Below are 12,218 nucleotides of genomic sequence, written 5' to 3'. Positions count from 1 at the left end.
AGTGGATTTGGGTGAGGTTTTTAGCAGCAGAGCAGAATTTCTAGTACTGAATGCGGAGATGTGCAAGGCCACAGCCTGAGGGGAAAATGAGATTTCAAAGTCTAGAGACATATTTGTTCTTTTTCAGCCACCTAAGGCTGTTTATTTGTACCGTAAGTAGTATAACCAACAACAAAATCTTCCGGTTTTGATTTTACAGGGCAAGTGGTCCTGAAGTAAACAGAACTGTAAGGGGTGGAGAGGGACAAGGTCCCCAATTGCTGCAGGGTGGTGTCTGTGCGCCCCCTGCTGGGAGAACTGAGATATGCTCTTCTCAGAAGGATGGGGACCCTGGGTGCCTGGCCAAAGTTTTTCCCAGTGCAGTAGGGACCGTTCTGCTGTGGGAAGGACAGCATATGGTACCAGAGACAGAAGCTGATCCATGGACCCTTGAGGTGTGGGCATAGATCTTTTCAGGGCATGAGAACAATAGACAGCTGGGTAAAGGCCCAGGTGTTGTCTGGGACACTGCTCCCACGTTCAGGAAGCCGACCTTGTGGGTGAGGACATGCCGTTCTCCAGCCAAATTAATAACTTCCTCCCCCCAGCTGAGGAATATAGCTCTGCGTCTACAGCTCCTGCTCAGACTGTCTACTAAAACCACCCTGCAGCTCAGGATCCAAAGAGCATGGTCACAGGAAGGTGGGGTTTCAGGATACCCCTCAGGGACTGCCATTCTCCCCAGAATTCCATCATGAAGGTGCACATGCTTGTAGGTGTGCTGGTCATAGTGGGCTTCGCAGTGGGAAAAGGTAAGTGGGGCCCAGGGGCGAGGAGGGAGAAGTGACAGTCCTGGAATGGGGTGGGGCTGTAGCCCTGGTTCACGGGCTCCCCGCAAGCAGAACTTGGAATGAGCCGACACTCCCATCCCACCTGTCTTCTGCTTCCCCAGCTCCTGTTCCTGAAGTCCGGACCTGCCACCTCTGCCTCTTAGAAGACCCTTCTGCAGGGTGTATTTCAGGCTCAGAGAAGTGCACCATCAGCACCCCGTCACCGTGTATGGTGATCACCATCTATTATGGTGAGTCAAGCCCCAGGAAGGGGATGCTGGTGGGATAGCCCATGGCCTGGTCACCTTTCCTCTCAGATGAAGGCTGCTTAGGGCCTGGGGTGCAAGAGGAAGACAGCAGGATCCTGGAAGGAGGGGTCTAGGGTTCCAGGGAGGTCTGCTGAGCCCATTTTTCCTTCCTTCAGAGGGAAGGAGTCTGGGATGGAAGTCAGGTCTGGGTGAGGCATGGGGAGAGTCTAGGGTAAGGATAACAGGTTTGGGGACTGGGAGGCAGTGGAGGTTACTAGCTAGCTGTTCCCTCTTCTCCAGATACCAAGATTCGTTTCCTCATCCGAGGCTGTGGACAGTATAATTCTTACCGCTGCCAAGAAAAACGTAATACCTACTTCTCAGAATACTGGTACCAGGCCCAGTGCTGCCAGTATGATTACTGCAACTCCTGGTCTAGTCCCCAGGTCCACAGCTCCTTGCCTGATCCCCTGGCTGATCCCCCAGCTGGGGCCTGGGCCCTGCCCCTGCCCCTGTCCGAGTCCCAGATCCAGTGGTTCTACCAGGCCCTGAATCTCTCACTGCCCCTCCGCAGCTTCCATGTTGGGAAGGAGCCCAAAGGCCTGGACCCCCTGGCCATCCTGCCCCTGAACCTGAACTTGTCCATTGCTGACCTATGTCACATATATTTGTTCCTCAACAATTCAGGACTTTTGGTTCTTCCCAGGGCTAGGCCCTGATGGCTTAGGCTTCCTGGATTTCACTCCATTCCAGCATCTTTTCTCTAACACCACAGCCCCCTGTGCTGCCCTCCTAGAGCACCCATGTTCTCTGCTCTTTGATTTCTCTGATCTCCCTTCCGCAGCAGGACTGTGGCTTTGGGATCTTTTCTTTCCCAGAAACTGGCAGTGCTGCCCCTCCTAGAAAATAATGAGTTCAGAATCTGCCCAGGCTGGCCTGGGGAAGGCACAGTGGCTTTCTCATCCCTTTCCTGTCACCGGAGCCTGTCATCCCCCCTCATCTTTCAAATCCTTTGTCAGTCTGGTCACCTGCCCCCATTTAGATCTGGTTGTAGATCACATCCTGTTCCTATCTTGAGACCCAGACTGAACTTGCAACAAGAAGAATGAAGGGTAGACTTCCCTGCACACTTTCTGACTAGGCACTGTATTGTCCCTGCCTCATTGCCTCCACCCCCACCCTTGTTCTGGTCTGTTTCTCTCCTCTCTTGTTGCAGTCCCTGGCCTCCTCAGCCCCACTGACACCCACTTCAGTAGATGCCAGAGGAGAGGAGAGGTGAGGGTCTGGCCTGCTCTGCTCCACATCTCCTGCTTGCTCTCCACAATCTCCACAATAAATGGACTGGGCTGAGTCTGTGTCACACTGTTTATGGGGTCAGGCTCAGCAAAAAGAAGGTTGATTGGGCGTGGGGATCAAACCATCTACAGCCTGATTTACTCTACTTGGCCTTTGTGGCTTCCTCATGGCTTGTCCCCTAAAAGCCAATATCCATCCCACCTTCTGCATAGCTAGAGATCTGTTCAGCTGTGAGGGTTATGATTTTTCAGCCTTTGATTTGCCTTTTAGGGGCGCTTGGCTAGTTCAGTCAATAGAGCATGCACCTCTTGATGCTAGAGTTAAGTTTGAACCCCACATTGGGCATAGAGGTTATTTAAAAATAAAATCTTTAGGGGCGCCTGGGTGGCTCAGTGGGTTAAGCCGCTGCCTTCGGCTCAGGTCATGATCTCAGGGTCCTGGGATTGAGCCCCACATCAGGCTCTCTGCTCAGCAGGGAGCCTGCTTCCCTCTCTCTCTCTGCCTGCCTCTACCATCTACTTGTGATTTCTCTCTGTCAAATAAATAAATAAAATTTTTTTAAAAAAATTAAAAAAAAATAAAATCTTTAATTTAAAAAGGTTTCCCTAGAAACAAAACATAGAAAGTTAAACTCCGATCACATCCGGGTTTTCCATCTAAGAGAGGTAGAAAAACCTTTGAACCAGGAAAACTCAGGAGTAAACCAAGGGGCCCAGGTCTATATCTCAGAGTTACCTGGTGCTGAGGGATCTGGGTTGTTGCCTGTTCCTTTTAGGACCCTGGCACTCAGGACCCCTCAGTAGGGAGCTACGTTGGGGCATGGGGGTGTTTAGAGATACGTGGTTGGAGCTGCCATTGCTAGATCTTTAATTTTAATATTCCATTTGAAAAACTACAAGCGGGGGCGCCTGGGTGGCTCAGTGGGTTAGGCCGCTGCCTTCGGCTCGGGTCATGATCTCAGGGTCCTGGGATCGAGTCCCGCATCGGGCTTTCTGCTCAGCGGGGAGCCTGCTTCCTCCTCTCTCTCTGCCTGCCTCTCTGCCTACTTGTGATCTCTCTCTGTAAAATAAATAAATAAAATCTTAAAAAAAAAAAAAAGAAAGAAAGAAAAGAAAACTACAATCATACAGAAAGCAATAATGAATATTCACAACTTTTTCCATATGTGTAGTAAACACACTGCTCTGAGCTTGGTGTTAATGAGTACAACTCATTCTGAATCTCATAAACCAGTGCTGGGGTTGTGAAACCTTTATCTGAAAAGTAGTACAGCTTTATGGTTGGGGTACCCAATCCCAGCTCCTCTGCCATTTGGATAAGTTTGTCCCTACCTTAGTTTGGTCACCAGTCAAGGAGGGGCTAGTACCTCATAGGCTTGAAAGAATGCATGTAAATGTGTGTACAGGTGAAAATGAGAGCCTCCAAAATAGACACATGCCCTAGGGACAAAAAGGTACATACAGATTGTGGCATTCATGTGTGTATGTATTACTATTGCTTTTTTTTTTTTTTTTTTATTTATTTGACAGAACACAAGTAGGCAGAGAGGCAGGCAGAGAGAGAGGAGGAAGCAGGCTCCCTGCTGAGCAGAGAGCCCGATGTGGGACTCGATCCCAGGACCCTGAGATCATGACCTGAGCCGAAGGCAGCGGCTTAACCCACTGAGCCACCCAGGCGCCCCTTACTATTGCTTTTTAAAACGTTTAAAGATTTTACTTGAGAGAACACAAGCAGGGGCACCTGGGTGGCTCTGTGGGTTAAGCCTCTGCCTTCAGCTCAGGTCCTGATCTCAGGGTCCTGGGATTGAGCCCCACATCAGGGTCTCTGCTCAGCAAGGAGCCTGCTTCCCCCTCTTTCTTGAGAACACAAGCAGGGAGGAGGGGGAGGGAGAAGCAGACCCCCAGCTAAGCAGGGAGCTTGATGCAGGGCCCAAAAGGCAGACACGTAACCAACTGAGCCACCAAGTGTGCCCGTTACTACTACTTTTTAAAGGGATCTCTATCCCCAGTGTGGGGCTCAAACTCACAACCCGGAGATTAAAAGTGACACAGTGTACCAACTAAGCCAACCAGGTGCCCCTCTGGCCTGTTTTTAAACCTCTGGCAAAACATGGCGGAAGTTTGCATACACTATAACTTGAGTTTTTGTAAACCACACACCTGTGTCACCAGTCCTCGAGTCATTATAAAGGCCTTTATCAGCACCCAAGGCTGCCTTTGTGCACCCTCCCAGGCATGTCTCCCAACTCAACGGTAGCCACTGTCCCGAGTTGTAGTTGCTTAGAGGAATTCTGTCTGCTGATACACATGGCATCATAGAGCGTACATTTTCACTTACACATTTTGTCCAAATGTTAACAGAGCTCCATGGCCCCTTTAATGGTCTGTGCTCTGGTAGGAAGTACCGGTATTAATATGTATTGTTAGGGAGCAGTTGGAGGTCCAAAAATAGGTCCAAACCTGTGTGCACCCACTGTGGTCTAGGCCCACTTTTCTCCACACCTCTGATTTTGGTGTAAAAGTCTAGGTTTGTACAGCTCTAGCAAGGCAAAGGGAGGACAGTCTCAGAGGCTGAAGAACGCAAGGCCCAAAATTCTGCAGTAACTTCACAGTCCTTGAAGAGGGAAGCTGAGCCTGGGATCAGGCCAGGACTCCACGAGACCTAGCAACTCTTCCCCAGAAGGCTTCCCCCACCCCGCCCCAGGCCTGGGCCTCTCACAGCTCCACTCCCACCAGCACCCTCTCTTCCCCCTCTGAACATCCCTTCCAGTTCTCACACAGCTCTGGATTTGACCCCACTGCCCAGGTTGCCCCCTGCCCTTTCAGCCATCCCTGCAGGAGCACTTCCAGTTCCTCTTCACCTTTTTGTGCCTAGAGGTGAATCTAAGACATGGAGTCTGGGCAGGAGCAGAGCTCAGCAGAGCTGGGAGCCCCTTACCCGCCCCCACAGGGGGAAGTCAGGCAGGATCTCAGCCTCTCTCAGCCTCCACCACGACCAGAAGAGACAGGCCATATAGTTTGCACACCAATTTATTTGGAACACCTGGGTACTTGAGGTGAGAGAGGCCTATAGTGGGAGAAGGGGCAAAGCCAGGCAAAGGAGCAGCTGAGAGGTGGGAGAAGAGAGGAGAAAAGCTGTCAGACCGTGAGGACTTGAAGGCAAAACTTGGACTTCTGGAGAGGGAGCCCAAGGACGGGACAGTGGGAATAGGAGTGTTGAGGGGTGTCAACCAAGAGGAAGATAGGGCTGGGATCCTATCGAGGGAGGCCAGGAGGGCTGGTAGAAGGAACTGGAAGTTGTTCTGGCTGTGCCAGCCAGCTGGAAATCGGGAAGATGAAAGGCGACTGCCAGGATTTTATTCTAAAATTCTATGCAGAAATTCTAAGGAATATAGAAGACTCTGTTCTGGGGGTTATTGCAGAACTCCCGGAAGCAGCATCGAGAAAATATCCAGAAGCCAAACACTGGAGAAGAGCGGGTATATGAACAATCACTCATCTGCTCCTTGCGGCGGCAGTCACTCACCATGATGTCAGAACCACTGTCTGGGGAAGGATGGCAGCAACCAATGATACATAGATCCCAGGTCCCAGGCACACCCCCAAACCCCTCCATCCCCTCACTCCATATGGACTTAGCATCACTGTCCCCACACCCTTCCCTGGATCCCTAAAAGGCAGTAATTCCTGAAACTGGCCAGGGGCAGGGATGGCAGGGGAAGTTACCAGCTATGGATTCTGTGGAAGGTTGGTGGGAAAGAGCCACTCAAAATATAGTAATGGTTGGAGGGGGCTGAGCTGGTCTTGCTCCAGGGGAACCAGCACTTTGGCTGGGACCATATAAGAAAAAACTGGGAGAGGCATCTCTTTGATATGCTTGAGTACTCTGATATTGGACCATATCTATTTTTAAGAAGTGTAATAAAAACACTTGAATTTGAAAGTAATTTCACATAGTGGTTGTTAAGAGCACCATTTCTGGAATCACCACAAACTGCTTCAGCTGCTAGGAGACTTGGGCAAAGAATTGACCTTTCTGTGCCTCTGTTTTCTCATCTGTAAAATGGGGTAGGGTGTAGTAATAACAGTACGTATCTCAGAGGATTGTGCTTGCACATAATATGTGTTTCGTGTTTTAAAAAGGGTAAGGGAGGGGGCCCCTGCTGAAAAGGGGGGGGGAGGGAGGAAAAGAGAAAAGGAAGGAAGGAAAGAAAAAGGGAGAGCAGAAATAAAATATGAGGGATTGTGTGGAAAAGCAGGCATGAGGAACAGGGAATATAGACAATTGTCAGCAAATTGAAAATGAGGTAGAGCTGTCCAGAGGGCCATTTGACATGACAGTTTGGCCTAACATTCAAACTGAGGAATCTGAGCAAATCCTCTGGGAAGAGTGAAGTGGGAAGACAGCTAAGGCCCAAACTTTGGTGAACATGAACCTTAAGGGTCAAGGAGAATAAGGCAAGACCCAGGGAAAGAGACCAGGAAGAAGCAGTGGACGAGGGAGAGAGGTCTGTGGCTCACAGGGAGAAGGCAGTCTGAGGACAGACTGGGGGATTTGGTGATCACAAGGGTCCCCCACAAGGCTGGGTTCTGTAAGGAAGGCAGAATCCAGTCAATGGCAGGCTGAGGGAACAGGAGCGTGGAAGTGGAGACCGAGAATGGCTCTGAAGGCAGGTAAGGAAAGAGACCAGGATGGGGAGCAGTGTCTAGAGGTTGCAGGAACCCAACACGGGGTGCAGCTGAGAGATTCATTTCGGGAATGGGTTGAGCCAAAGACAAGCAGCTCACTGTTCTTTATGAGGAGGGTCATGCAGCTGCTGCCAGGCGGGGCGAGGCAGATGTCAGACCCCAGAAGGCAACCCAACTCCTTGGTCTCCAAGAGGCATCGATAGCAGCGCAGGTATTTGGGGAGCTGAACCGAATCAGGATCGAAATCACCTAGAACACAGAGAAACACTGACTCCAAACCTACCACATTTCCTGGTCGGTCAACCCCTTCCCCACCTTCCCATCTCAGAAAACCATAAGAACTCCATTTCTTGAAAACCATCTGGATTAATTCTCTATCAGAGGCCTTAAAGTCCTTGTTAAAATCTCCATTCTCTGCTCTTACACCTCCTGAAATAAGGAACTGATTAAGGAATTCATTCACTCGTTCAACATGTATTTGAGGGGCTAACATGTGCCCAGCACTCTGCAAGCTTCTAAGTTCAAAGGTTGGGCAGGGGCCCCTCATTCCAGCTTTGGGGAGTTCAGTGAGGACATTTCTTCCTCTGGGACTTGGTTTTACAGTCCCCCACCACTATGGACTCGCTTTTGAATATGCTTCCTTAAATCTGTAATGTTCAGAGGTGAAAACGAGACTGTATCATCACAGGAGAGGAGGAGTCTGTGATTTGTGTAGACAGACCAGACATCAAGCAGCCCACCACCACATTCTCTGTTTGGTGGTCTTTTCACTCATATTAAACGCTGTCACTAAAGTCCTCCCCAACCACGAGGATATACAGCTCACTCTTCCTCTGGTCACTGGCCCAGACCACATGTTAATGAGTCCCCAGACCCATGAGGAGTGCACTGAGGAGCACTTAGTGTGAGGCAGATACTAAACAAATACTTTGAGTCCTATTTCTACATAGGTGGTGTTTTGCAGCCAAGTGAGGAGATTATCAGGCTGGACTGAGGCTTGTTCTATTCTGGGGATCCTAGTTCTATCATTTAGCACATTCCAGGGACCCTCCTTATTTTGCACTGCCTCAGATTTAAACGGCATCTCTTCAGTGTCTCCATTCAGGTCACTGCTGTTTAGACGGCCCTGAGGTAAAAACTAGAAATCTCCCTCAGAGTGAACATCAGTATATTGCCAGTCCCTAGGCATTATTCCATCAAGCCCATCCATCCCATCTTTCGTCCTGCCAGGTTTACCTGAGCATCCTGGGCAAATGTACCCATACACCTGCTATCTGTGGGTTTCTCCACTCAGCACAGACCAGGAGACCCTTCTGACCCCTTAGAGCCACTTACCAAATACCAAGCTCATCATGACCAGCGCTATTAAAAGGACCGTGTGTAGGACTTGGGGGATGCTGTGGAGGCCCAGGGACCCCATACTTCAGCGACATGCAGGGCCTGTCATAAGATGCATGACTGCCCACCAGCCTCCAGTTGGGGCTTATATTGGTGGAAGAGAAATTGGCCAAGAGGAAGGGAACACCCATTTGGGGTGAAAATCAGTGCCAGGATAGCCAGAGAGACAGAGTGTCCTCACCCATGATCCCATTAAGGCCTAATATTCTACCTTGGGGACAGGACCCTGGCAAATGAAATGAGATTAAATATTTAATCTACAGAAGTTTATTCAAAGTAACAGATGTTGGAGATACAACATGGCACAAAATCCCTGCCCTTACAGTCTAGTGGGGGAGGCAACAAGGAATAACTGGGGGTGGGGAGGGAGATGAGTGCTTCCCAGGAGCGCCTGGGCAGTCAAAGGCACTGACCAAAGGATCAACAAGATCAGATTTCTCTTTGTAAAAGATTGCCAAGGTGAGGAAACCAGTTAGGAAGCTATTCCTGAGTCCAGTCACAAGATGGCGGTATGGTCTAGCAGAAGAGTGGCAGGAGACAGTATGAAGGAATCTGACCAATGTTTAGGAAAAAGACTGGACAGATCTGGAGTTACTGAATACGGAAAGAGGAAAAGTGGGGGGATAGGCTTGCACACGGAGGTGATTGGTGATTACCACTTTCCAAGATGGAGAAAATGTGGAACGGTAAGAAATCCCAAAGCGAGGACATCTGGGTCCCCAGGGACCTATTCAGTCCAGTGGCCTCTGTGGGGGTTCCGGGTGGCCAGCACCTTTCCTTACGCCCCCCTTCCTCTGCCCGCCTAAGCTCAGCTGCAGGTCAGTGGTTCTGATCTCCGGCGCCCACGGGCTCCGACACAGTACCCTCGCTCTCCGAGCTTGACTGCACCTCAGAGCTCCCAGGAGGATGCGGGGGCCGCCCCCAGTCCAAGTTCCGTTCTCGCCTGGGAACCGCTGAGAAGAAAACCTGGGAGAGCCGTGCCCGCGTGGGACCCAGACATTCACCCCTAAAGGACAACGAGAGGACTACGCTGCTTCCCCGGAAGGCGGCGCTGCCGGCCCACCAACCCTCCCAGGCCGGAGGCTGCTCAGCAACCAATCAGCGGCGGTGGGCGTCCCAGGCGCCCCGCCCACGACCTCTGCTCGGGTGTGGGGCGAAGGCGTGGCCTGCTTGGCTTGAAGTTTCGGCGGACTCAGCTTGCTCCTTTCGAGGTCGGTCTCTGTAAGAGACCTGGGGTTTTCACTTTATTATTATTATTATTTTTAAAATATTTTATTTATCCATTTGTCAGAGAGAGTGTACAGGCATGGGGAGCAGCAGAAAGAGGGAGAAGTAGGCTCCCCGCTGTGAGCAAGGATCCGGAGATCACGACCCGAGCCAGAGGCAAACGTTTAACCAGCGGAGCCACCCAGGCGCCCCTTGGGGTTTTTACTTTAAGTGTGGGTGGGCTATGGGAAGAGCTGGGCGTAGAGAGCGGATCGCCTGCTCCAGCTTCGGATCTGGAGGTTTGGGGTGCGGCCCTGCGGGAGGGCTCCATGCTTAAAGTCCCGGACCTTCCAAAAATCATCCGTCCTCGGGGTGCTGACGGGGAAGACGGGAAGAAATGGACGGAGACTCGCGCCAAGAAGACGCACGGGAAAGAAGAATCACGAAAGGAAAGTGCACGCCGCTGCGCTCCCAAGAGCCTTGGGATGAATGAAAAAAGAAAAACGTGTTATTGAAAAAGTCAGAGTAATGAAGTTGCGGGGGGGGGGGGGGGCGCCAGGTACCAGCCGATATGTCTGCTGAAGGAACGACAGAGTAGTAGAAGAGAATCAGAGAGCGGGGGCTACTCTTGAAGCGAAGCGGACAAAAGGGCGTCCTCGAAACCCCTCTCTCGAATATAACCGTAGCGACAAGTCCAAGCACTAGGGAGTTCTGGGTAGCTAAGGCTGGGCTCCCTGAAGGAGTCCGGGAAGACTCGCTGGGGACTAGAAGACAGCAGGCGGTGCGCTCTGCAGGAGGCAACACACCCAGGCTGGGCTGGGTGGGGCTGGAAGAGGAGTTCTTCGGGAAGGGCGTGGCCTCAGCGCCGCAAAGCTGCCCTGTTTCATATTATTACTCCCCAGTATAAGCGACAGGGCGCGGCCAGTGCGCTGGCACAGCCTCGAGAGTTCGTTGCCACAGTGACGGGCTCCAAGGAGGTTCTCCAGGGTGAAGAGGCGGGGCGCTGCTGTAGTCGCCATAGTGACAGCAGCGGCGGGCGGTATCTGCGCTGAGTGCCCTTCCCTCGGGAGGAGGGATTCCGGTGGGTAAGCCGCAGGGTGACGAAACAAAGGAGGTGGGGCCTGAGGATAGAATGCGGCCGTCGGGGGAATGGGACGGGGCCCGCAAGGGACGGGGCTGGGTATGATTGGGCTGGGCGAGAGCCAAGTTCTGTTAGCGGAAAGGCTAGACCAGACGGTCTGGAGAGGAGCAGGGGAAGCGATCTTAAACCCGAATATAAATAAATGAAAAAAAAAAAAAATGATTCAGTTCCTCCCTCAGGGAGTTGGGATAGCTTGTTTTTTTGTTTTTTTAAGATTTTATTTATTTACTTGACAGACAGAGATAGATCACGAGTAGGCAGAGAGACGGAAGCAGGCTCCCCACCAAGCAGAAAGCCCGATGGGGGGCTCGATCCCAGGACCCTGAGATCATGACCTGAGCCGAAGGCAGAGGCTTTAACCCACTAAGCCACCCAGGCACCCCTGGGATAGCTTGTTGAGTGGCTGGATGATGAATGAGTGGGTAGGTACCTGGCCCTCGTTCACTTGTGACAGCCAGGAAGGAAACACCTGACCCTCCTGGGGAAGTGGAGCAAATCTTCACCCCAAACACGGAGCCCAGAGCTGACCCCTTCAGCTCTCGCTGAAAGCAGTGCAGGGGGAGCCTGCATCTATAAGATAGGGGGAAATGAGGGATGGTCTAGCCCAGGGACCCCCTCTCCTTCCCAGGTTTCCCATCCTCTCACCAAATGTGCCCAGCTCCTCGGGGATGCCTGGCCATCCGGGCCTTACTTGGTGCCTAGTAGGGCAAGGTCTAGAGCCCCAGCAGATGAGGGATCTGCATCTCAGCTGTTCTGAGACCGTCCGAACCCTGCTATATAGGGTGAGGGGTGGACAGGGAGCTGGTCCCAACCCCGGTGGGTGGTTGTTCTGAAAACAGACGGCTGATATGAGCTTTACCAACCGGGAAGTAATCTAGGAGGTAGACTAAAGCCCCTGCCTGTGTGGGGGTGTCCAGAATTCAAATGTTAAACCTAACCCTCGCTATCCACTTCAGATATCCAAGGGCTCCTCATGACATCCACTGTTCTTTATAGTGTGTCCAGGAAGAACGGGGGAGGGGGAGGTGGTGATAGAGGCAGGTAAACGGAGTCCCTAGTTACCATGGCCAAGAAGGGGGAGTCCTTTGCCTCCAGGGTGGGAAGGTGGGCCTAGGTACCCCCTATGTGCATTCAAAAAGGTTGTTAATTTAGCTAAACAGACTTGTTTTCCAAGGGATTAACTGTATTCATAGATGAGGGAGGGTGAGGTTCAGAACCTGGCAACTGGTCCTACAGCTTCTTGCTCCACACTTCCCACCGTGTTTGCCCCCTGGGACAGGACAGTGGAGCAGAACGCCAGCATCAATTCTCCAGTGTTTGCTCAAAGTGGTGAAGCTGTGGCCACTTCCTCTCTTTTAACCCCAAATACCAGGTGTCATATCACCTGACAAGTCTCAGAGATCACCCTTCCAGTGGAGACTCAGTATGCTCC

At 51.6% G+C, this 12,218-nt stretch overlaps 2 protein-coding genes across 2 annotated transcripts; one reads left to right on the top strand and one right to left on the bottom strand.

Moving 5' to 3' along the window:
• Window positions 1-21: 21 nt before the first annotated feature.
• Window positions 22-2,407, top strand: LY6G5B (lymphocyte antigen 6 family member G5B). Its single transcript, XM_059178936.1, has 3 exons — window positions 22-791; window positions 932-1,060; window positions 1,358-2,407. Exons 1-3 carry the CDS (start codon window positions 668-670, stop codon window positions 1,774-1,776), a joined length of 672 nt encoding a protein of 223 aa, XP_059034919.1. The 5' UTR covers window positions 22-667; the 3' UTR covers window positions 1,777-2,407.
• Window positions 2,408-5,734: 3,327 nt separating this feature from the next.
• LY6G5C (lymphocyte antigen 6 family member G5C) lies at window positions 5,735-7,533 on the bottom strand. The gene is made up of 2 exons (XM_059178942.1): window positions 7,134-7,533; window positions 5,735-5,894 (listed from the first exon to the last, which is right to left on the bottom strand). Exons 1-2 carry the CDS (start codon window positions 7,400-7,402, stop codon window positions 5,735-5,737), a joined length of 429 nt encoding a protein of 142 aa, XP_059034925.1. The 5' UTR covers window positions 7,403-7,533.
• Window positions 7,534-12,218: the final 4,685 nt, after the last annotated feature.

This window comes from Mustela lutreola, chromosome 6, assembly GCF_030435805.1.
Source record: "Mustela lutreola isolate mMusLut2 chromosome 6, mMusLut2.pri, whole genome shotgun sequence".
Classification (NCBI taxonomy): domain Eukaryota; kingdom Metazoa; phylum Chordata; class Mammalia; order Carnivora; family Mustelidae; genus Mustela; species Mustela lutreola.
The sequence above is the reverse complement of the archived record's forward strand: the minus strand, read 5'-3'. Positions and strand labels throughout refer to the sequence as shown.